Source organism: Symphodus melops (assembly GCF_947650265.1).
Source record: "Symphodus melops genome assembly, chromosome: 9".
NCBI lineage: Eukaryota > Metazoa > Chordata > Actinopteri > Labriformes > Labridae > Symphodus > Symphodus melops.
In genome coordinates, this window is record NC_136699.1 from 11,466,768 (window position 1) to 11,490,845 (window position 24,078).

Genomic DNA, 24,078 nt, shown 5'->3' on the forward strand with positions numbered 1-24,078 from the left:
GTGAATGTCTGGATGTTTTGGTTTAGTATATGGAACAGTTATTCACTACTTTCATGTACTAACTTAAAGTGTGTATATCTTTTTCCATGAAAAGTGAGCCTACAAAGAGATCAGAAGATTTACCATCCAAAAGCTAAGGGAGAAATATGTTAGCAGTTGGTACCATACTGCATGACTAATACTGGCATTGAGGATTATTGTGGGATTTCCCGGCAAAGAGTTGTACTTCCACAAAATCAGATTATCGTGCACTGGAATTATCTCTAAATTAGAAAGATTAATGGACAAAGAAGATGAACTAAAGAAACATGGTCACTTTCCATTGAGGGCTAAAATAAACTGCGAGTGAGATGAGGTTTTGTAAATGCAGCAGCTCGACTCTGCCTGATCCAAAGTCCACGTCAGATTGCCCTTAATCTGATCATTATCTGCAGCCTGACTTCTTGACACAGAAAATCTAGAAAGTCGGCTCTGCACTTTTGCCAACGTGGAAGAAAACATTGTCTGACAGTGGAGTGCAGCTGTGAGAGTCAAGTTTGATCAAATGCACGCTGGAAAAAGCAGAAAGATGTTACAAACGAGATGGAAGTTAAAGACTGCGCCGTCATTCTTTGAACACAGAAATTCATTTCATTGTTGCGTTTGTGTGGTTGATGATGAAGGTGAAGGATGATGGTGCATCTTTGGTAAAAGTCTGGCAAAAGTACAGGCACAAGACACACAGACACGACTCAGTTTCATGTAGAGTATCTGTACTGTAGTACTCTACTCACAGTATCTGTGAATGGAGTAAATTATAGTTTGTCTTTTTGTTAAATTTATTGTTGCAGAAAATTAGGCGATCAGAAATGTGTTATGAGAAACACCCACATCACAAATATCTGTCCACACTTTTTAATGGGTTGACTTTTAACATTTCATGTGGTTGCAATGTTCATAAACTGTTTTTAATGGGTTTTGGTGATTTGTGCTTCTGATGGAAGTGTTTTACATAGACAGCCACATTTAATTTCTGCGAGGGTGTCCTACTTTCAAAGCTGAGTCACAACAAAGTCTTTCACAAGATTAACCTGGAAAAAAAAGTTCACGAAACGGCGACTGTGGACAGCCATAATAAAAAAAAGAACTGGAGAAATAGGCCAAGTGATCCATTTACATGGCAGCTTGAGCTTTTTGTGCCAGTGAACATTACCCTTTGCGCCTGTCTTCTTTCAGCACCATTACTGTTCATTCTCTCCCTGAGAGTCCGAGCAGCATGCCTTTCCTCTTCGGGCTGTCGTACCCAGCCAGAGCGGCTGCGTAGTGACTGCCTCTACTCAAGCTTGAAATCTGAGCCCATTATGTCAACAGATGTTACGGACATAGAGGAGAGCAAGCGTGAGATAAGTAACAGTGTAAAAGAACGAGCCAAGCAGGACAGATAGATGTGTTAAAAAAAATATTAATAAAATTAAGTGAAGAGTTAATAACTAAACTGCTGAAAATTAAAACAAAACTATGCATAGTCACATTTATATAAAAAAGTATTTTTTGAGACTGCAAAGATTCTGTTTAAGAAAAAAAAAACTTAACACAAAGAGCAGACATTTTCTGTGGGAAAGATTACAATTTTTAAATTTCTCTCTTTTCCAATAAATTATAAACAACAAATATATTTATGCTGTTTGAATAGCCTGCCTGTGTTTGCTAGAAGGTTTTTCTTTTTCAAAGAACCTTTAAATAAAAACCTGAAAATAATTTCAGTTTTTATGAAGATAAATCTTGTCATCTTGCATTTATTGGCTGATTAAGAAAAAGGAAAAAAGAGAAGTGACGCAAACATTTGATTTGACAGTGACTTTGGGCATTTAAATAGTCAAAAAGTACAAAAGTCTTTTATCTAAGTGGCAGATGAGAGCCTCTGATAGAACGTGCTCTTGGTCAAACAGACCAGAACAGGTCTGTTTGTACAGAACAGTACAGAACACCACAGCACACGATACATATACAGAAACAACGTCTCCTACAAAACAGATAATCCACTTAAGTAACCTTTGCTTGAAATAGAAAAGGGAGGAAAAAAAACAATCAAGTTCAGTTTGCTCCACTTTTTGTACACAGAGCAAACAAGGGCATTCAACTGGACCCTGGCACAGGTTTTAATGTAGGCTTAAGCATGTGTATGGTTTTTAATACTTTGACAACAAGAAATAGTTACGGCATGTGGCAGGTTGTTTGAACTCCAACCAAGAATTGGCCCCCGTCAGAAGTGCAACTTCACGTCTTTCTCTCTCTCTCTCTCTCACAGAAACTCCAGTCACAGCAAAGAACAAGTGCATTGGATTTACTTTCAATTTTCTTTCTTCACAACAGACTGATTCTCAACATGTTTTTCCCTTTAAATACTCTCTCTTGTTCTTTAGACCTCTATTTTCTCACCTTTGTCTTCCACCCCTCATATTAGCTTGAGCAGCAGCTCGTAGGTGGCGTTGATGATCCCCCAGGAGAGCAGTGAGCGGTGGTAGTTGAGGTGAGCCCCTCTAAAGAGCATGGCCACACTGCCGCCCCTCTCTCTCCACACTGTAAGCAGCACCTGTCTGCAAGGCTGGAAAGCTCCACCGACCTGAGCCTGAGCTCGGGACTTTACCACGTTTAATGGGTAGAACATAATGCCGAGGGCTGCTCCTAACAACCCTCCACACACAAAATCATTAACCATGTGACCTGCCCGGCTCGTGGCCTCTGGGAGCTGCTCCTTAATGGGTCCACGCAGCCCGAAAAAGAGCACATTGCTCGGGCCATTACGGAGGAGTATGGGCACGAGGCCACGGTAGCATTCGCTGACACCATATTCTGTCAGAAGAGTTCGAAAGGTGTGAGCTGTGTTGTTGAAGCGGCCATGGTGCCGATGGTCTTGAAGGAGAGTCTGCACACGCTCAAACGGTGTCAAGAAGGCCTCTGCAGTTCCTGCTAATGCTGCAGCAAAGCTTCGTGTAACCAGCTCTGGCAAACCAGTTCCACTCGCCTGTTCCAGTAAGACTCTGGAGAAGTCCTGGTACAGCCCAAACATGATGGCCACTGTGGTGCTCTTCTGGAGCAGTGGGGGCAGCAGGCCCCGGTAAAGATTTCTCAGCCCATCTCTCTGAAGCTGTCGTACCGCCTCTGTGGCCAAAACACCGTGGAGCTGTTGGCGGAACAGCAGCTTCTGGATGGGGAAAGTCACCATGATATTAGTGAAAGCTGCGATAGAACCACAGACATAATGCTTTCCTTGAGGGCCCAGCTTAGCACTTAGGGCTCCAACAGGTAGCAGGGAGTGCCCTCCTTTGGTCAGGGCAGCCTGAGGCTGAGGGGTACGGGCTGACTCAGAGTCCATGGTGCTTACAGCCATGGGAGGCTCAGATTTCCTCAGCCTATTCTTTCAGCATCACATCAGCAAGGCAACCTGTAAAAGGGAGCGGAAATTTAAGATATAACAACAAAATCCATTTTATTATCTCTGTTAAATTATTGTATTGTTCATCTTCATGGGACAATAACAGAGAATCATTGTTACAAAGATCCCATCCCAGCATTTTAGTAAAGAGTAAAAGACATTCAATGTGGATTCAAATTATTACTAAAAACACGCTTTGAAGTTGACAAAACATTCATAATGTGTTTTTCTCTACCATTCGTTTTTGTGAACATGAAAACATTTTTGACACTTTGCTGAAAAATTACAAAAGAACACAGCTGCATAAAAACTGAAGCAATCAAGTCAAATCATCTCCAATAACACATTTGATTGATTTTGTTCATGGACTAGTTAAATGACCTGTACATGCTGTGTGTTGGCTTAAACAGAACTGTTAAACCTCAGCCTTTCTGCCTTCATCTTGTATAAACAGGCTTCCCAAACCAGCCACTGATAAGAGTTATTACACAACTCAAAGGACAGAAGTGACGAAGAAGAGAACAACTATTAGTAGCAGAAGACACTTGGACTGATTATCTAATTTAAATGTGAAAGCATTGTGGTTTTGGATATATCAAGTGTTCAATGTTCTTTATTTGATGCACACACAAAAAGGGCCAGAAGTCTGTGGTGATATCTAGAACATAAAACAAATCTGCTGTAAATCTTAATATGTGATTGATTGACCGCCCATTTATTTTCTAATGTAATAAAGATGAATAAATGAGATACAATAGTGTAACTGAGCACTTCCTTTGATAACGCAAGTTGTCAAGAAGTGCTCTAAATATAGATCCAGGGGGGAAAGTCAGGGCACTGGAGGTCACAGAATCTGAGCCAATGTAACTCCAGGATGTTCCTCAACAGTTTCAGGTCGGTGTTACAAATCAGACAGCCACATGGTGCTGATATTCAAAAGCTTATTTTTTTTATTTTAAAAGACGATACAAACCATATCAAACCACACTGAATGGTTAGGTAATATTAACGAAGTGGAAATACTTCTATTATGGATCGTTTGAACATAATCAACTTTAGATGAAGAGGATTTGTTCTTTTAAGAAAGCAGGAAATGTTTTCTATCTCTCTGATTGATACCATTAAAATTGCAAATAAAACACGTAGGAATACTGAAAGTTATAATAAATCAATAGATTGGTGCAGAATAAATAACACATGATGTTTCTGGACTTTTAGCATACACGCCCTGCTTCAGATCACTGTCACGCCTGTTGTCCTTTTTATACTTCCGGACAGTAATGTTGAGCTAAATAAGGCATATTTTCTGTTCACGATGCCATTACATTAAAGACATGGGATAAGTTAAATGAGTTTGCGTTTTTCATAGCTAGCTAAAAAAATAAGATAAACAAATCCCCGTCAGGCTAGCACGCTTACACCAGTAGTGCTAGGCTAACTAACCAGGCTAGGTGAAGAGTCACCTGGCCTCCTCTGCTGTATCAATAACAGTTAGTCATATCTATGTACAAGTTAAAGTTTACAAGGCCTGACCGAGTGCTCACGTATAAGGCTGCAAACTACTATAATTCACAGCATGCTCACTGTTTAGCATGATCAGAGTCAACACGGACAAGCCCTGTTAGGTGGTTAAAGACTTCCTGAGAGAACAGGAAAAACACAGTCGAGTTCAAAATGATGCTCAGGAATCAGATTTTACCTGCTTAAACCAGTGGCTGTATTGTCCCTGCACAGGTAGAATACAGCAGTATTTGGCAGGGACACAGCTGTAAGGTCGTGTCTGAGTCCTGAAGCCCCAGCAGCAGGTGACAGCAGCGATGCGTCTTATGCGCATGCGCAGTACAGCAGATTTGAGCGCATAGGGATGGAGTTGTGTCTAATTTCCGGAGAACTTCTTTCACTGTTTTACGCTTTAGCTATTGTGTTTTAAACAAAAGTCTACAGTTCTATGCGGCTGATTGTTTTTGGGGTGGTTTAATACCACTTAAAACTGCCAAATTTGTTGTTTTTTTCCCGTTTGTTTGTAGTATGATTGTCAATATGGATGCAACGCGACGAGGTGCTGTTGGTCGTAAAGCAGGTTGACTACATCGATGTGACGTAAATGTCGTAATTTTGGGTCGGCAAAAGAAAAAAAAAGATAAGCTTTAATGGACGTTTTTTCGGGATTGACCTACTTTCTGTTGCAAAATCTGTCAGACTTTTATAATATAATTGGATATCGGGACGTTGTGTTGTTAATATTTGAAGGCAAAATGGCAGGTGAATGTCACAAAGCCAATGCTAACTAGCTAGCCGTGCTGCAAGCTGGTTTAATACATTGTGCACAGAAAGGCTTCTTGTGTGTGTGTCACAATCGTTACACTGAAAGCTCTAGTCTTATATCATGTCAGCGCAGAAAGACTGTGAGTTTTTGGTGAAAAGAGCACGGGAGTTGGTCTCAGATGACCCGTGTGCGGCGAAATCCTGGCTGATAACTGCAAGAACCCTTTACCCTGCAGACTTCAACATTCAGGTGACTACACGTATTCAAGTATTATCACGGGGAAATGTGTGTGCATCCTGTTTAGACGTGACTTTGTCTCTTCACAGTATGAAATGTACATCATTGAACGCAACGCAGAGAGGACAGCTTCTGCAGGGAGGCTGCTTTATGACATGTGAGTTTTAAATGTGACATCTCTGCAGTCATGGAAAGTGCACGTCGATGAGAGTCTGAGCTGGACATTGAAGCTGGTTTGTATATCTATCTAGGTTCCTAAACTTTCCAGATCAGCCCATCGTATGGCGAGAGATAAGTGTCATCACTGCCGCCCTGCGCAGTGACTCTCAGGACAAACATGCTCAGTTTTTACGAGGTGAGATTATTCTGACTGCTCTTGGGATACACAGACCACATATCTGAGATTTTTTTTTAAAGCAGTGGTTCTCAACTGGTTGTGAAAAAAAACGTGTCAAAGTCTTTGAGCCTGAGTTTCACGAGTTTCACACCATGTTTTGATTGAATCAATCTGACAGCTTGAAAAATATCTGAACTTTTGATTACGATTTTTCATGGGGGAGTTGGCGGTGCGTTCTGAGGCTTGACAAGTTGTGCACCACTGCTTTAAAGCATCCTTTCTGATATAGGAAGTGCTGTTGAAGTGTGGGAGCAATGGCTGTGTGTTTTGTGATTCTGAAATATCCCTCTCTTTTTTTTCTGTCCACGTGTTTATTCCTAACTCAGGGCTGTTTGAGACACTTCCTGGTCGTGTGCAGTGTGAGATGCTACTGAAAGCCACAGAGCAGTGCTTCAACACTTTGGAGAAGGCGGAGATGCTCCTCCTCCTTCTTAAGCGCTTTCCTGAGTCAGTAGTCCAACATGGGGTAAGTACCAATACTTAAGATGTGTGTTTACAAATGAACCTGGAATAAATATAACTAAAATCATCACCGCCTATATTTGACTGCATGTTTAGGTGAATTTAGGAGAGACCTTGTTAGAGGCAGAGGCATCAGAGAATGTGGAGACTCCTGTTAACTGCTTCAGAAAACTCTTTGGTGAGTGACACCCTCGTGAAAATGTTGCTTATTATTAATTGAAAAAGAAAATAAAAACTCTTGTGATATTTTATCATTGGAACACTTTTCCTTGTTTTTACTACAGTGTGTGATGTCCTTCCCTTGGTCATAAACAACATGGACATGCGCTTGCCAGCCAGCCTTATGCAGAAGTATATGTTGAAAGCGGCTGAATTCTACATCGGCTATGTCACCCGTGGACCCTCAACTGATGTACATCTACAGGGTAAAGCTTCTTTTAGTGCTAACCCCGTGATATATCTTGAAACAGCAATATTTGATCCATATTTTTCGATTTCTTACCTTCCTACTAACAGTTTTTTGACCCCTCTTGTTAAGGGTCCCAAGATGGCGGTTCCCTGAAGTCGCCCTCCGTGTCTCGTGGTTCCCAGCGATATTTGATTGATGGCTTGTCAGAAAAGTCCTCAGTGGTAGCAGAGCCTTGGGAGAGACTGTTGGACATACTGTCTGTGGTTGAAGCCCGCTGCGAGTGGCAGGGAGAAAAAGGACAGAGGTAATCTACTATTAGCCTGTCATTACAACCAGAGCTGTTTTGTTTTTAATTCAGTGGATTCTTCACATTTATAACATCAGTCTAATGAAATATTGTCTGTTTAGAAACCCAGTTTAAATGAATGCAGTCTCATACATCATTCACACAATCATTCTGACATTCTTAAAGTCATGATGGGAATTTGTGTTGAAACAGTACAATGATCATTTAGCGGATGTTGTTTTTGGTACAGGTGTTATATTGTGAGCTTTTTGAAATACATTTTTTAAATAAATTAGAGTCACATTAGATCATCGTTAGATGAACACATGGATTTATAGAAGTGTAGTATGAGTGTAGTTGCTCTGGTTTTCTACATTATTGTGAAAATGTGTTCTCCATCACATGAGCCATTTAATGTAAAAACAAAAACTAAATCTTCACATTTCACAGAATGCTGGACAAACAATTTGTTACAGAATGTCCTGTACAGAGGCTGTAGTCCTCGAAGCCGACAGCTCTCCTCAATATTATTCTCCAGTCTCATCCCAGTGTCTTTTCTCCCCTACAATAAAGGCCCAAAAATAATCAGTCTAACTTGTTGTGTGTGTGTGTGTGTGTGTAATGTCATTTTTGTAGGAGTTATGTGGACATGCTGCAGAGAGTGAAGGAGCTGTGTCGTTACCTGCCTGGTCTCGAAGGAGAGACAAGGTCCCGCTGTTGCAGCCAAGTGGTCATCTGTGCTGCGCTCGTCCTCTTCCGCAGCGCCTTCCACTACGTGTCAGCTGTACAGCCTGCACTGTTCCAGGGTCAGAGTTCATCTTTATATGCACGCATAGCTGCCTGTCTGTCATTCATCTGTGTTGTCCTTATGACGAAAGCTTACTTGGTCCTATGACGTGTTGTATGTTTGGCAGGTTTGAATGCGTTGAGTTCTGGGCCATGGATTCTTGTAGAGGATTTGAGTTCGGTGTATAATGACACGGAAGTGGAAAGAGGAGCAGCCAAACATGTCCATAAGAAACGTAAACTGGCCGATGGAAGGGAGAAGACAATGGTGAGGAATCACTGCGATGTTTCTGCGTCATTGTTGTGAGAGCAAAGCAAAGTTGACAGAGCGTTTCAGTGTGTAAGGTTTCTGCGTGGATTCAAACATAGGTGTGTTTTCAGACGTATCTGAAAGTGTACTTTCCATTTCCGTGTGACTGTAGAGCTCAGATGATGAGGAAGGCTTGGGAAAAGGTCGAGGTCGACATATTTTAGTGAACAAGACTGAGATGGCCAGCTGGTCTGAGACTCTAGACAGCTTCCGCACGGCAAGAGAAAGCTGGGACCTTCTTCACTCCCACGACGGCCTGGAGACAGGTCATTACCTTTTCTGCATTGCTTTGCACACTACGACAGTATCCAGTTACTTCTACAGCAACTCTTGAAAATACAACGTGCACAACTGTCTGCCATTCATTTCTTTATTTGTAAGAATAAGTATATGAGGAGGAAAAAGGTGTGTGTAACCTTGTATTTTATAGAGTTCAAGAAGATCTGCAGCACCTGGAAGACGGACAGCTGGCTGTGGTTCAGAATATTCCTCACAGACATGATCATCTATCAGGCAAGAAACAGCTACACTGTTTTCATTCTCTTTTTGTGACAAAACACTGGATGCCCTTTTATCTGTGCTCTGTACTTTTGAAAGTAATTTATCTAATTTAAATTATTTATTCTGATTAATTTGGGGCCTTTATTTGGATAGAGTAGGAAAAGACATGCGGGAAAAGAGCTGCAGGTCAGACTCGAATCAAGGCCACTGGCTTGGAGGACTACAGCCTCTGTGTATGGGGCACATTCTAATCACGAGGCCATCTGGCTCCCCAAGCATTTAATTTTTTTTAACTGGATTACATACATATTTGTCCTTTTGTTGAAATGGAATAATCGAAAAAGTAGCACAGAACTGTGTGAAGCAAAATGTAGCTTTATTCTTCTTTTTTTTCCCTTTTTTTTAATGATGTAGTCTCCTGAAATCCATATTATGGTTGTAATGCTGTGTGTGATTTTATGCTGATTATGAGTGTGTGTCTCCAGGGACAGTACCGTAAGGCCCTCTCCAGCCTGCACCAGATGGCTGCAGTGCAGCAGCCTCAGCCTGGGCAGCAAAGCCCCTCCGGTCAGGCCAGCCTGGAGCACCACAGGGCCCTCATACAGCAGGCCTCCTGCCATTACGCACTGGGAGAGCACAGGGTAAACACACACAAACCCTGCACACCTCTAAGAGGAGTGTGGACCATGCATGCACTAATACATGTTGCAAATTTACTTAATTTCTCTGTCCCAATCTTCATGTTCTTAAATCTCAATGCACACCTTGTTTTGTATTCAGACTTTATTTGTTCTGTTGGCCTTTTTGTACCACATTTACATTCTCTGTAACAACCATATCGTGCACTTTGTTGTCCCCTTAAGGGAAATTTGTCTTGGACACATTTACTGTAGCACACTTACTCCACTTCTGTTAATATCTGTGCTTCACTTTATTGATTGCTGTTGACTTGCTTTTACCATGCTGTCACAACTGTGCCCAAAAAAAAATCACTGAGATCAACTGGCCTGTAGATGGTGCAACAGTAACAGAGAACATCCGCTGCATATAGTTATTTGAGTTGATATGTTAGTGAATTAATTCTACTTTTTAAATGCGGAGTTTCTTAATCAATCTAAGAAATGAATAATTTTTATTTACTGATTTGTATTTGTGTAATAGCACTGTAATAGCACTGCCCTGTATACACACATGATACACTGTTCATATTGTGCTCAATCTTTACATCAGATGGCCTGCGAGAAACTGCTTGATGTGGTCACTGGGCTGGTGCCTCCAAACAAAGAACCAACAAAGACCCAAGAAGACCAGGGTAGAGTCAAGACCAAAACAAGGAAAGGTAAACACTTTGAGCTTTTTGTCTGTAAATTTGAATGGAACATTGTGTTTCTGCATGTTGACATATTTTCACATGACCAGTAAATCTGTATCGATATTAAAAAGAAACTTTAAAGTTAAATATGACAAAGAAGTGCACACCTTTGTTTTAACTGCTGTTATAAATAACACCATTTACGATGGGATATAGAAACACGTCTGAACAATTTAAACAGCAGCACTCATTGTGTCAACCAGGTAATGACCTGAGATTGCTGCCCTGCACCAGTAAAGCTGTTTTACCTTTCTGCCTCCAGATGATGCTGGCCTGCTTTAAGGTACTCTAACAAGTCTGTGTAACTGCATGAAACGATGTGGATCTGATTTATAAACTTGGACTAGAACAAGCAGCTCTATTTGTGCTGTTGAACATTTGGATCCTTAAAAGTTTAAAACATTCTTCATCTCTTCTTTTGTTTCATCCGTGTAGCTCCGTGCCTTCACAGACAGCCGAGACGACCTGTCCCTTGGTCATGTGGTGGTGCTCCTGCAGCATGACTGGCCGCAGGGAGAGATGCTGTTTTTAAAGGCAGTAGATAAGATCTGTCAGCAAGGCGGCTTACAATATGAGAATTTCTTCAACTATGTGACCAGTATCCTTCGTTACCCACACATGAAGAATACTCTGAGTCGTGCCCTGGGGGTCTTATCAGTCCTGTCAAAGAAGTAGAGCTGGCAAAGAGTAGAGCGGGGAATGTCTGGTTGGAGCTTCAAAATGTTTGTCAAACGTCCTAATACAGGGGACCTCGGTCACTTCACATATTAAACTTAGGTCTACCTCAAGTCCCAAAAAGTTCCTTTCAGAGGTGTTTATATATAGGAGTGGGGAAAAAAAGGTTAGTGTGAGCTTGTTTTTAAAACACAGTTGTTCATTATAAAGAATAAGACAGGTCTGTGGTGAGCAACTTAAGTTTTTTTCTTTCCTAAAGTGAACCAAATTCTTCCTGAGTTCATGATTGACAAATGCTGTTATCCTCTCCATTTTGTAGATGTTTCTAGTTATTTCCATCATGGCATTTAGCTCCCCTGTGAGAGCCACGTCTTCGTCTTTCTACGGGCCACCATTATTAAGGATTTATCTTTTTTAGCCATGATGGACCAAGGAAAAATGTCTTAAAAGGCTTTGTGTTTGATTTTACAAAATCACTTTAGTGCAGTTTTATTGCGAAAGCAGCCTCAAAGATTTGCACCATACATTGCACGATTTTAATGTATTCCTAAATTGCCACATCTTTTAGTTCACAGCAATCACATGTCCACACTCGATGGGAACTCGATAGATACACACGTAGAGACTTGTTCCCTCGTGTTGATTGGTCTGTTGTTGTTTTTTTGATGAAGTTATTTTCTATAAACTCATGATTTCAACCAGACATCGACATGCTGGAGGAGTTTGCATATCTGCGTACTCCAGAAGGGGGCAGGATTCAGCTGGAGCTGCTACCCAATCAGGGAATGCTCATAAAGTAAGTTCCTCATTCAGAATGGTTTGAGTTTGCATCGTGACTCTGCACACTCCCTTTTAGTTCCTGTTTTTAAGACAACAGTGCAGTTATCGATGATCTAAGTAGACATGGCCTGTGGGGAAAATTGTACTCTGAATTGAAAATGCTATTAAAGAGCGGGCATTAGAAATAGATTTTTTTTTTTTTTTTATGGTCCAAATAAACTTTTTATTAAACTCCTTCAGTCATTGCTGTAAATGTAAAGACCGTTGAATGCACCCTCACTGACGGAGAGTTGTTGAATGTTGCTATCCCTCAGGAATCCTAGTCCCGCCCTGGGGGTGGAGTTAAATACCCTTCTGCTACAAGGGGTGCAGACGATGGACAGGTACCCCAGGCCCCTCCTCCCACAGTCCCATCCCTCCCCCCTACACCAGTCACCCTTCCCTCATTCCCTTCTTCAAGGCTTGTCATCCCCCCAGTTTTGATTTGGGCCTGTCATTTTACATCAAGAGTTAGTCGTTCTTTGATTTTCTGTCGGCGTTTGTTACTTTGAGCCATCGCTCGTCTTTCTGTGGTCATCACTGTTGTTATTGTTGTTGTTGTTGTTGTTGTTATTTGCGGATGATGTTGGTCTTTTTGTGCAGCCAGTTTAGTTTTCTGCCTTTTCATAACACTTGATCTCATTTCATTTGTGAACTTGTTTTATGTGTTTTATGCTTTATGATGATAATGCAGTGTTTGGTGTTTTATATTGAGTGGTTGATTCTTTTAAAAGCAAAGACTGAGTGTCATGTTGTTTTCATAATGTTGTTCTGCTGTATTCAGTACTCGGTCTCACTTCATGATAAATAATACACTTCTGACAACCTGTATCTTTGTGTTTTAATTTGGCTTTTTTTCTTGCTTTTCCCCCCCAGACACCACACGGTGACTCGAGGAATCACAAAAGGAGTGAAGGAAGATTTTCGTCTGGCTATGGAGCGGCAGGTGTCGAGATGTGCAGAGAACCTGTTCAGCGTGCTTCATCGTTTCTGCATCAACGAGAAAATCATCATAATTCAGTCTCTGCCTTGATGTCTTGATTGTGACCTTTGGAGCTTTGCCTCGGTGATATTTCAGGAACAGTTGAAATGCAGCTAAACTGACTTTAATACAAACAGCTGCTCACACACACAGGACATTTTTAACTCTTGTTTTCATCGTTATCATCCAAAATCATTTCTCGTCTCCCTGCCTTCAAAGTTGTGCTCTATTTTAATAGAAGTAAAACAAGTTCTCTTACTTTTACTGTATCTGTGTATTTTTTCTTCTGAAGTTCAGGCTCAGTCACATTTTGATTGGTTTAATCATATTGTGATGTTTTGTGGGAGTCAGTATTGAGTTGACAAAGAATGAAGTTCATTTTTCATATTGTTAGGTCCAGTTTATTGCTTTTGTTACAAACTTGATGAAATTGTTAGTTTATTTACATGTTTTAGTTAAATGTCCTTTAAATGATGTTTACGTCGCTAAAAAAAAAAGAAGGTCATTTACAGATCATAGTGAGAGCACACGAAGCTCATCGCTCAATAAAAATGTGCATTTGTTAAAGAATATTTGAAGATGCATCTCTTCAGTGTTTCTCCTTGCACACACTTCCCATTTCTGTATAATTCTGCTTTGCACCATCAGTCTTGTGTGAGTGGCGTGTTTGGCAGGTCCGTCTGTAGCGCAGCTCTAAGGTTTGCCCAGAACAGTCCGTGCTTAGCTCTGTCCTGAGGCCACTCCAGGTATGTGTGCCGGCCCATCATGAACTTCAGCTGGTTGTACTTTGATGGGATAAGGTATTGAGGAAGTGGCTCCAGCAGCACCAACACCACACTTTCTGATCCCTGAGCAAGATGCTGGTGGCTGGCAAAGTAGAGCTCATAATGGCACCACTCGCTCTTAACAAAGTGAGCGGACAACACAAACACGGAGCGTCGGCTTTTCTCCACACAGGTGATGATGTTTTCAATAATCGTGTTTCCAGGAACAAAGTTTTTCTCGTGATGGCAGATTCGAAGCCCATGACCCTCAAGGTTGGGAAGAAGAAAGTGGTGCACCCAATTTGCATCGTGCTGGCTGTAGGACACAAAAGCATGAAACTCAATGCCCACCAGATCTTCAGGTCGAACTTGCCTTGTCCTGGCGCGATGTTTCGCTCTGGTCCACTGCCAGATCATGCCTATGTACCAGGGAACATCCAAACAATGGCAGAGGGCTACAGATGTAATAATCAAAATCACTGCTGGGATCAGGATGGTGGCAGCTAGAAGGCCTGTATTACAGGAGAGCACTGGGATCAAGACCTCTTTCAAGGTGGATTTTCTAAAGACCTCTGGATAGGTGCAATAATAACTCAAGGGCCAGCCCAACAGTTCAATTCCTAAATGACTTTTCTTCTCTTCTGATTTGATGCCAAAATGTATAAAACTCTTTAGAGCGCAGGTGCAGGTGAAAGGGTTGGAACTGACGTCAAGGGTTTTCAGTTTAGAGCAGCTCTCCAGCTTCTTCACTGAAGGGGCATGGAGGGAATTTAACCTGAGCAGAAGCGTATTTATTGAGGGGAACCCACTGCATAGCGGCAGGTCCCGCAGCCTGTTAAGATTCAGATTCAGAGATGAAAGGTTTGATAGTTTCATGACGGATGATGGTATTACCGATATCTGGTTATTCTGGAGATCCAGTGTCTCTGTTCCTTTTGGAAGACATTTAAAAACGGAGTCTGTTAGTCGATTTGAAGAAAGAGTCATGTTGGTGATGCTTGGTGGCCAGAAACATTGATCCAAACCATCATATACCAGAGAGTTCAGGCTGAGATCCAGTTCTCTCAGGGATGTCATGTGTCTCAAACGTAGGCTAATAACCTGAAGGCTCTTTAGATTATTTCCTAGCAAATTCAGTTTCCTTACGTTGCCCAAATTCTCACAATCAACAATCCGTTCACCCTCCACTCGGGAGAACATTGAGTCGGAGAGAGCACAGTAGGAGAAGTCCAGGTTGAGGAGGGGACTCTGTGACTTAGGACATGTTATGTGTATGATTGAAGTTTCGAGGATTGCAAAACTCTCCACTGGCATGTTGATAAAAAAGTTGTATACAGCCTCCTGTGAAAAAAAGAAAGACGTCACTACCATCCGCCTGGCTTCGAGGGACTTCATTTGAGTTGTCTTAGGCACATCTGTTTCCACATAAGGTAATTTGGATAGGCTCACATCAGAGACACTTAAATGAGCAATTGTTGTCGACAGAATTTCATTTACAGTCTTAGTGAAGTCTCCCCAGGTGATTGACATGTCGGTTAGATAAAGATGAGACGTGTGGATTTCTTTTCTCTCCTTCAACAGTTGACTCATATCGTTGTAGCCGTCCAACAAATTCATCAACTCCACTTCAAGGAAGAATGACAAAGCATCAGCTAACAGATGACGGTCCATTTTATGATATTTAGTAAAAGAAATCTGAAGCCTTGTGGCATGAACATGCTTCAGGCTTCCTGCTTCATACTTCAGCTCATCCTCCAGTGAAAGGGTCAGCGAATGAAGTTTCACTTCAGCAATGCTCTTGAAATCACCCATACTGATGTTCTTGGCTCCAAGTGCAAATCTCTTCAGATTTACCAAAGAGTTGAACTCACTCCCAAGTGTCATTGTGAGAAACTGGTTGGAGGTCAAATTAAGAACCTGGAGATTTGGAGTATGGAGCAGGTACTGCTGGCATGACAGGTTCTTCAGCCTGTTGTGTGACAGGTCCAGCTCTTTCAGGAGTGGTGTGTCCAGGAACGTCTCTGTGTCAATGTCCTCCAATCTGTTCCATGAGATGTTAAGGGATTTCAGGATGGAGGTGTGTTTAAAGTCACCATGATGAAGCTGCTGTATGCAGTTGCAAGAAAGGTCTAAAAACTCCACCGTCTGTGTCAGATCCTGTGGGACCGAAGAGAGGTTCTTGGATGAGCGGTCCTCGAAGCTGTCAGGGAATGAAGAGCCCAACTGGAGTCCCATAAACATGGCTTCCACCCAGAGGACAACCACCAGGGGCTGCATTGTTTTTCTGGATAAAGTAAGAACATGCAGCTCTCATTATTAATGATATCTGTCAGATTTCAGTTAACTAACTTAACCTGAGGCTGAGTGAGAGGTTATGAAGGCTCTTAAAAGCCAGAAAAAAGTCTTAAACTATTCCAACCTATCTGTAGGTTGTTTGAGAGGTCCCAAAGATGGGGATCATTTTACATACTTTATAAATAGGTAGCCCACCTCTAAAGAAAGGGTGACTAAATATTGAACATTAAGACTTCATTATTCATTTGCAAATATGTTTTTGAATTCTCATTCTGAACCTATAAATAACCGATACCTAAGATTATTGAAAGTTTTCAGTGTAGAAAAAAAAAAACGTATTTAATGTTCGTTATTTGCATTGCAATGAAAGAAGCTAAAACACTTCATCATGGAATATTGTTTGTGCCCTAATGTTCCCTGTAATTGTACTGTTTTACATAAAAATGATGTGTTTCTGTTATTAACAATACTCTTAGTAATATAAAGTATATATGATGGGCCAAAAAAACAAACAAAAAAAAGAATTATCAACCCACTAACAGTCTTTCTGCCTGTGTGCGTAGATTTGTGCCACTTCAATACTGTACCTGATATTTAAAATATATCTAACAAAATCCCTGAATAAATAAAGATTCATAAAGCTTTAAAAACACATCTAATCAATATACAGTCAAATTCACTCACCTGAATGTACTGAGGTCAGATGGATATTTTCAACAGTACTTTAAGTCTGCCAAAATCAAAATAAAAGGTGGTAAAATGCACCAACAAATAAAGATTCAACGATAACCCTCAGCTCTGAAGACTGTCGAGTTCCACCGTTCCTCTCTAATAGGTCAACAAAAAAAACCCTAAAAAAAACGTAGTAGATGTTACAGTTAAAAAACACTGACAGGAAACCAATCCGGAAAAGAAAGTAATTTTGCATGGCCACGTTATTATCTCTCCTACATCCTGTTTTCACTTCACTTTTTTGAACTTTTTACTGAAGGAAGAAATATACTGATACAGATCCTTGTTGCATAAAACTAAGTCAGTAGACAGAGATTGAACGAGCCAAAGTGTGCTTCTGAGTTATTATGGAATTATATTAGACCCAATGTCATCAAATAATCATCAATCAGATTGAGTTTCAAGAATTTCTCCATCATAATAACACGTTTGAGTTTGATATAAAACAACAGCAACAACAAACAACCCAACAAACAAGATTGATCATTTTTCCCACTGGCTCAAAGGTATACCTATGTGTTATATCAAGAACTATATTGCTATATAACTATATATTGATCTCTGTGATAGAGGCTCTCTTGTTCGGATGTCGTGAGTTGCACGAAGGACAGATAACAAACAAATCTAATTGCTTTTAAGCTTTATCCTGTAGTATCATAGCAACTACACTGAGGTCAGTCAGCGTGGTGGATTTCATCATTTCCCAACTCAATTAACTTAACCCCGAATGTTTTAATGGAGGGTGATTGAATTGCAGCCACACTGTTTCCTTCAATTTGGCTATAGACCCCGCCTTTGATGACTGAGGACGCAGGGAGCTTATTAATGGGGTGTGACCTGTTTTAATGTGATAGAGAGGCTTAAATAAAAGACAGTCACACAAACCCATGCACACACACACACACACACACACACACACTTCCCCCATCTGTGTGTTCTGGCAGCACTTCTGTTTCCTCAGGGCAGAGAACATTACTCACACGACAAGGGGAGCTAAATTCAATAAGTTGTTATTTGCTGGTGTCACTGTTCTCACCTGGTTATCAAATAAAGGATTATCAATTGGTCTTTCTGTCCATAAGACAACAGCTTTGCAAGTGCGTTGTTTTTTTCTGACCTTGTTTCCCATAAATGACTCATATGTGCAAAGTTTAAAAAAAAAAGATCTGTTGACTTTAATGTGAAATGTGTTTTCAGTCAACCAAAAAAAGAGAGAAAAGACAAACAACCTGTATGTTTCGACAGTGTGTACTTCCTCGAAATTATGGAGTCAAGATCAGAGTACGAGCTAATTATTGACACAAGAACCTTCTTTACAGCAACCAGCAGCATGTTTATAGCCGTGTGTGTCTGTGTGCATGTATTTGATTGTGTGTGTCCTCGCCGTACTAGCGGAGTAATATCCTTTGTGTTTCTCGCTCTTTCATGGAGGGACATTTGATATAATCCAGAATACCTGATCGACCATATGGTGACAGTTAATTAACAGAAATGTTTTCAAAGTATATATTGTGAAGGTGACTGTGGACATGAGTCAACCTTTGAATGTGTGAACATTGTGTGGTAGGGAGGGGCTGAGTGGGAGCATGAGCACACTCAGGCAGAGATAGGGGGACGTCTGGCCAGGTCATCAGATGAATTTTGCAGCACCTTAAGGCTTCAGATGTTGTTGCTCTCTTGTTGGCTTTTTTCCTCAATCATCATGGACCTCTCAGATTCCCAAAAGAGGATTTATGATATTTGCAACAGCATTTACTTTGGCATGGGCGACCTTCTTCAAGTGAATTTCTGAAACGAGACAGACTCGGCCAGTATGCTGCACCACCAAACACCTGCTCGTCAGCTCCGATCCATTTCCCTCTTGTTTCTGGTGTTTTGTGTGAATAAAGCTGTCTGTTTGCTTGGAGAGGGCAGGAGGATTTGGCAGCTACCCAAGCCGGACCACTTCAACAAAGACCAGTCTTTTCTCCATGACAAATTCCCTTCAGGATTCCTTTGGGGGACAGGAACGTCTGCCTTCCAAACTGAAGGAGTCTGGGATCAAGAGGGTAAAGGCCCATCCATCTGGGACCATTTCACCCACTCAACTGTTGGCAGTGATTTGACAAGTGAAACTGCAAATGTGGCAAGTGACAGCTACACTCGCTGGGAAGAAGATGTGGAGGCACTGGGGTATCTGGGAGTAAAATCATACTCTTTCTCCCTTTCCTGGCCCAGACTTTTCCCTGATGGAGATGCAAGAAATCGGCCCAACCCAACTGCTGTGGAGCATTACAGCCGCCTCATAGAGAAGCTTCTGGAAAAGAAAATTGAGCCCATTGTCACTCTTTATCACTGGGACCTGCCACAAGTCCTACAGGAACTCTACGGTGGCTGGAGAAACGAAACACTGGTGGGACTGTTTGAGGAGTATGCTGCATTTTGTTTTCACACATTTGGGAGTCGTGTTAAGATCTGGCTCACAATGCATAATCCGTACCTGGTGGCTGTGCAGGGGTACGGGACAGGTGTGCACGCTCCTGGAGAAACAGGAGGGGCTGCTGGCTCACTCATCGTGGCCCACAACCTGATCAGGGTAAGTAAGACGGAGTCAATCGATTTGAATGAGTCTACAGCTACATAAAGCATAATGTATTCTGCAAGTCTGTGAGCTTTGAACTTCTGCAGCTATATCAGGTGCTGATGGTCAATGAATGCTTGAATCCTTCAAATGATTTTTAGATCACAAGACAGCACAGCAAACACAGATTTCACCAGTGCTCCAACATATATAGTTGAAACCAAAAGAATTCATACAGAATTAATAAAGATGTTTTACATTGTTACACACAGAATAACAGGTGCAGCCTCAATGCTAATTTTTTGTTTTATCTCATCTATAGCCAACCATATTTCATTATGACAGGTCAGTAAACAGAACACTTTAACAGACACTGAGGTCAGAGTCCACCACATCAGCACTTCTGTGCTTGAGGGAGGACGTGTGTGACAGGAAGTCATCGAGATATGCCATCATTGATAATCGCTTATGTTCATAACACATAGCACAGGTGTTGTTTGTACATCTCATACGGTGCAGATTGCATGAGCAAACAGCAAGTCCCTGGTGGGTGCTAAATACACTTATAATGACCCTCTAACATCGACAATTGAAAATGCATTAATTGTTTCTGCGTTTTATTTTTTTAATTTGGCTGTCTGATTGTGATGAAGTTGTAGACTATACTGCATCATGAAACTGTGTCTGCTGTCTTTCCAAGGCACATGCCAAGGCATGGCACACCTACAACACCCACTTCCGTCCAACTCAGAGGGGTCAAGTATCCATTGTTTTGGGAACTCACTGGGTTGAGCCTCAAAATGGAATGTCCACAGATGATAACATTGGGTTTTGTCAGCAGTCCATGGAGGCCGTCCTTGGCTGGTTTGCCAACCCCATCTTCGGTGATGGGGACTACCCACCCTCTTTAAAATTAAAACACGGGGCCCTCTTGCCTTCATTCTCCTCTGAGGAGAAGCTCTGGGTGCAGAAAACAACAGACTTTTTTGCTTTGTCCTTTGGGCCCAACAACTTCCGTCTGGGGCGAGGCCTGGTACGGTATGGGCAGACTGTGACACCAGACCTGAGGCGCATACTGGGCTGGATAAAGCTCGAGTATAGGGACCCGAGGGTGATGGTGGCAGAGGGAGGCTGGTTTTCTGAAAGCAGTGTGGGAACAGAGGACACAGTAGCTATTTATTTGATGAAGAAGTTTATCAACCAAGTTCTGCAAGGTAATGAAGATGTCAAAAAAGAGAAAAGATCAAGTTAAAAACAACAAAACATTCTTCTTTTTAATTCTGTGTTTTTCTTATACAGCTATCAAGTTGGATGGTGTAAAGGTGTTCAGTTACAGTGCCTGGTCACTAGTGGATGGATTTGAGTGGAATTATGGCTTCACTGTACGACGTGGCCTTTTCTACATCGACTTTAACCAGCTAAACCGAACAAGGACTCCAAAAACCTCTGCTCAGTACTACAGACATGTTATCACTGACAATGGCTTTCCCAATGACAAAACATCTGGAGAGCTACAAGGCCGTTTCCCCTGTGAATTTCGCTGGGGAATCGCTGACTCAACTTTACAGGTAAAAAAGGAGAGACTACAATGAAAAGTGACAAGCAAACAAATGCCAAACTATCAGCTAAATTGATCATGGAATTATGTGTTTCCCTGTGTGTTGTTGTAGGTCCACTTCTACCCTTTCTCACCACAGTTTACTGACCCACATCTCTACCGCTGGAACGTGACTGGAGACAATTTATTGTATCCAGTCCCTGGGGTAACGTTGGAGACCAAACCAGCCCAGTGCACTGACTACCTGGCTATCCGTGGTCATCTTGACCTGTTTGCGTCCACAGAGGCATCTTACTACCGCTTTGCCCTTAACTGGTCTCTGATATTACCCCAGGGAGACATGTCCAATGTGAACATGGAAGCTCTGAGGTGAGAATACACAAACAAAGTTTCATTGTAATTGAATCATTTAAAGATATCTGACTTAATCTCCGTTGTGCCTTTTTACCAATACATATTAAATCTTGCTTCAATAATCATTTTTTGTTTTCAAAAGGTACTACCGCTGTGTCCTCAAAGAGCTCAAGAAGAAGGACCTAAAGGCTGTTGTGATCCTCTACTACCCTACAAATAGAGTTTCAAATCTGGACTTGCCTGGGCCTCTGCATGCCTCTGGTGGTTGGCTCAACTACAGCACAGCTGAAGCTTTTCAGGAATATGCAGCGCTGTGTTACCAGCAGCTTGGGTCCTGGGTCCCTTTCTGGATCACCATCAATGAGCCGAACCGACTGGTAGATGTTTATTCAGGTGACAAAGAGAAGCATCAGGCAGCTCATCACCTGCTGCTGGCCCATGCAAAAGCATGGAGACTGTATGAGAAGGAGTATTTAAGTCAACAAGGAGCAATGGTGTCACTCGCTTTACATGCTGACTGGGCTGAAGCTGCAAACTCCTTCCTGGTCTCACATTCAGCTGCTGCTCAGAGATTCCTTTTGTTTGAGCTTGGTCGCTTCTTAGACCCATTGCTGGGGACTAGAAATAAGGAGGAACATCACAAGGGGGATTACCCACAAGAAATGAGGGCCTACCTGGAGGAGAGAGCCCGAGTAAGGGGTCTCCCTGAATCGCCTCTTCCAACTTTTACTGAGGCTGAGAGAGAGGAGCTGAGAGGGGCGTTAAGTTTTATCGCACTGAATCATTTTACAACCCGTTTGGTCTCTCCATATCCCGACACACAAGCTCAAATTCAGCACAAACAACCCCCTGACCATGACTGTTTGACCCTCTCTGATCCCACTTGGCCCTCCTCTGCTCGGGGGCAGGCTCTTGTACCCTGGGGCTTTAGGAAGATCCTGAATTGGGTGAGCCAGAGATATGGAGTGGCTCTGCCTATCATTGTCACAGCCAGCGGGGTGGATGACCAAGCTCCTGTTGACGACAAACTCAGGCAACAGTTTCTCAGGAGCTACGTGCAGGAGGCACTTAAAGGTGGGCCATTCAAATGCAGATGATCACTCATCAATCTCACAATATCTGAAAAAAGAAAGAAAGATGCATTGAACAAATTTAGTTCAAAATTAGTGTCATTTACATTTTTATCTAAGTTTCATCATGGTAGAATAATTTCTTCTCACTTTAGCTCCCTTTTTTATGGTGTCCAGAAACTAATACCACAATAAGCATCTGCCTCAAATGCAGCCTCAACTAAAAAATGATAGTCAGAATCAGCACGTACACCACTCACAATAACAAACAACATATGGAGCTTGCATCTGTAATGCCAGCAACAGTCAGTTTTGTTCACTTTTTTATTACCCTGCTATCTGGAGGATCAACAATGAAGCCTAGGAATTATAATCAATACCAGGATGAAAATATAGAATATTAAGCAATATAATATAGAATCAGAACATATAGCCTAAATGTTACTCTATTGCCTAGTTTAACATTATTCACCTAAACCCAAAATAATCATATGTGAAAACCTACTTTGCAATAACCAATTCTGTTTTTGATCTGAAAAGTTCCTCTGCAATTAAGAATCAATTATTATAAAACCATACATCTTCAGTGGGAACAAAACAGACCACTGCACAGCCTGTTGAGCTTCACAGGAAGTACAGGCTTTATGACCATGATGGATCCTTCTATAAAACTGGACTTAAGAAGAAATCATGAAGATCATAAAAGAGGAGTGAAGGGAAAACACATTTTACAGTAACAGTGCTCTGACCTGTAATAGCACATATTGTACACATGTATATGCTTAAACTGTAAAAGGATTTATTGAGTCTTTAGTTATACTTCTCTTTGTTTTTTTCGTTGAAGCTCGTCAGTTAGATGGAGTAAATCTGCAGGGCTTCTTTGTGTGGAAACTGCAAGACCGAAATGTCCCAGAGTTTGGCCTCTTCACTTCCAAGCACCATCACTCCAAAGCTAAAGCCTCCATTGCTGTCTACAGAGAAATCGTCGCTCAAGGAGGTTTTCCTGAAGATAACACCAAACAGACTTGCAGACTCAGTGCACTGAAAGAACCTTGCTCTGTCTGTGCATGGATGTTCGAGAACAAAGCAATGCTGGTATTTGGAGGTTGCCTCCTAATAACATCTGTAATGTTCACAGTACTAGTCATCTTTGTAATCATCACCAAAAGAAAACAAAGAGTCAAGGGGGTGAACAGAATAATCAGGAGGCAGGAAGGAGTCACTGTGTGCTCATATCGGCCTGTTAAGTACAAACTGTAGCAACATTTACTGTTTATGAAGCAGAAAAAATAATGGGTAAAAAAAAATGTCTATATATGTTTCAACGAAGATATGACCCTGCACTGGCAATTGATTTACTGAATACAAAAGACCCCTTCTCATGAAGAAATTACAGTATTACAGTATGTCAATGATGTGATTAGTGTTAATCAAGTTATTAAGTGAGACTTTGGCTAACAGGTATACTTCATGTAGATTTAAGTTAATAATCTATGGCTGTTTGCATCAAAAAGCTTTTAAGTGCATAGATACATAGATCATGGGATTATGAATGCATGGATTCGCTTTGTACAATGTTTGCCATTTCACTGTGTGCATCTTCTGTAACAATGACGCCCCCTGGTGTCTCAGAGCAGCACCGAAATGAAGACACCGAAAAATACAGAGAATGATTATGTGGCTATGTTCAGGTATTGTTCTAACTGTGTACCATTATTTGCCATTGCCAACAAGTTAAAGACACATCATTGTTGCAATGGTCTCCTAACATCTGGGTTGTTTTTCCAAAGTGCCTTTTCTATCATTTTGATGCCACTTATCAGGAAAG

The 24,078-nt window shown here is 41.5% G+C and overlaps 4 protein-coding genes and 1 long non-coding RNA gene across 6 annotated transcripts in view; 2 read left to right on the top strand and 3 right to left on the bottom strand.

The window, feature by feature from the left end:
* Positions 1-878: 878 nt before the first annotated feature.
* The window catches only part of LOC306829690, a 42,885-nt gene continuing 19,685 nt past the window's right edge, over positions 879-24,078 (bottom strand). The window contains exon 2 of the long non-coding RNA XR_013779893.1: positions 879-2,278. This is a non-coding gene — a long non-coding RNA (uncharacterized lncRNA). The remainder of the gene's footprint in view (positions 2,279-24,078) is intronic.
* On the bottom strand, positions 2,307-5,230 carry slc25a51b (solute carrier family 25 member 51b). Its single transcript, XM_079352818.1, has 2 exons — positions 5,115-5,230; positions 2,307-3,424 (listed from the first exon to the last, which is right to left on the bottom strand). Exon 2 carries the CDS (start codon positions 3,368-3,370, stop codon positions 2,435-2,437), a length of 936 nt encoding a protein of 311 aa, XP_079208944.1. The 5' UTR covers positions 3,371-3,424; positions 5,115-5,230; the 3' UTR covers positions 2,307-2,434.
* On the top strand, positions 5,797-13,175 carry ints10 (integrator complex subunit 10). Of its 2 annotated transcripts, XM_079352809.1 has the most exons (18): positions 5,797-5,930; positions 6,008-6,075; positions 6,170-6,273; positions 6,642-6,781; positions 6,874-6,955; positions 7,062-7,202; positions 7,316-7,490; positions 8,109-8,278; positions 8,387-8,526; positions 8,681-8,834; positions 8,999-9,081; positions 9,555-9,710; positions 10,300-10,408; positions 10,645-10,724; positions 10,877-11,039; positions 11,819-11,912; positions 12,211-12,279; positions 12,812-13,175. In XM_079352809.1, exons 1-18 carry the CDS (start codon positions 5,802-5,804, stop codon positions 12,966-12,968), a joined length of 2,214 nt encoding a protein of 737 aa, XP_079208935.1. In that variant the 5' UTR covers positions 5,797-5,801; the 3' UTR covers positions 12,969-13,175. The 2 variants fall into 2 exon arrangements, with proteins under 2 accessions (XP_079208935.1, XP_079208936.1); XM_079352810.1 differs by lacking the exon at positions 12,211-12,279.
* tlr1 (toll-like receptor 1) lies at positions 13,535-16,755 on the bottom strand. The gene is made up of 2 exons (XM_079352805.1): positions 16,661-16,755; positions 13,535-15,965 (listed from the first exon to the last, which is right to left on the bottom strand). The coding sequence occupies exon 2, from the start codon at positions 15,956-15,958 to the stop codon at positions 13,562-13,564; it is 2,397 nt and encodes a 798-aa protein (XP_079208931.1). The 5' UTR covers positions 15,959-15,965; positions 16,661-16,755; the 3' UTR covers positions 13,535-13,561.
* Positions 18,522-23,562, top strand: klb (klotho beta; the record flags this gene model as incomplete). The annotated part of the gene is made up of 6 exons (XM_079353003.1): positions 18,522-19,283; positions 19,969-20,482; positions 20,568-20,836; positions 20,939-21,195; positions 21,323-22,254; positions 23,095-23,562. 6 exons carry the CDS (start codon positions 18,522-18,524, stop codon positions 23,508-23,510), a joined length of 3,150 nt encoding a protein of 1,049 aa, XP_079209129.1. The 3' UTR covers positions 23,511-23,562.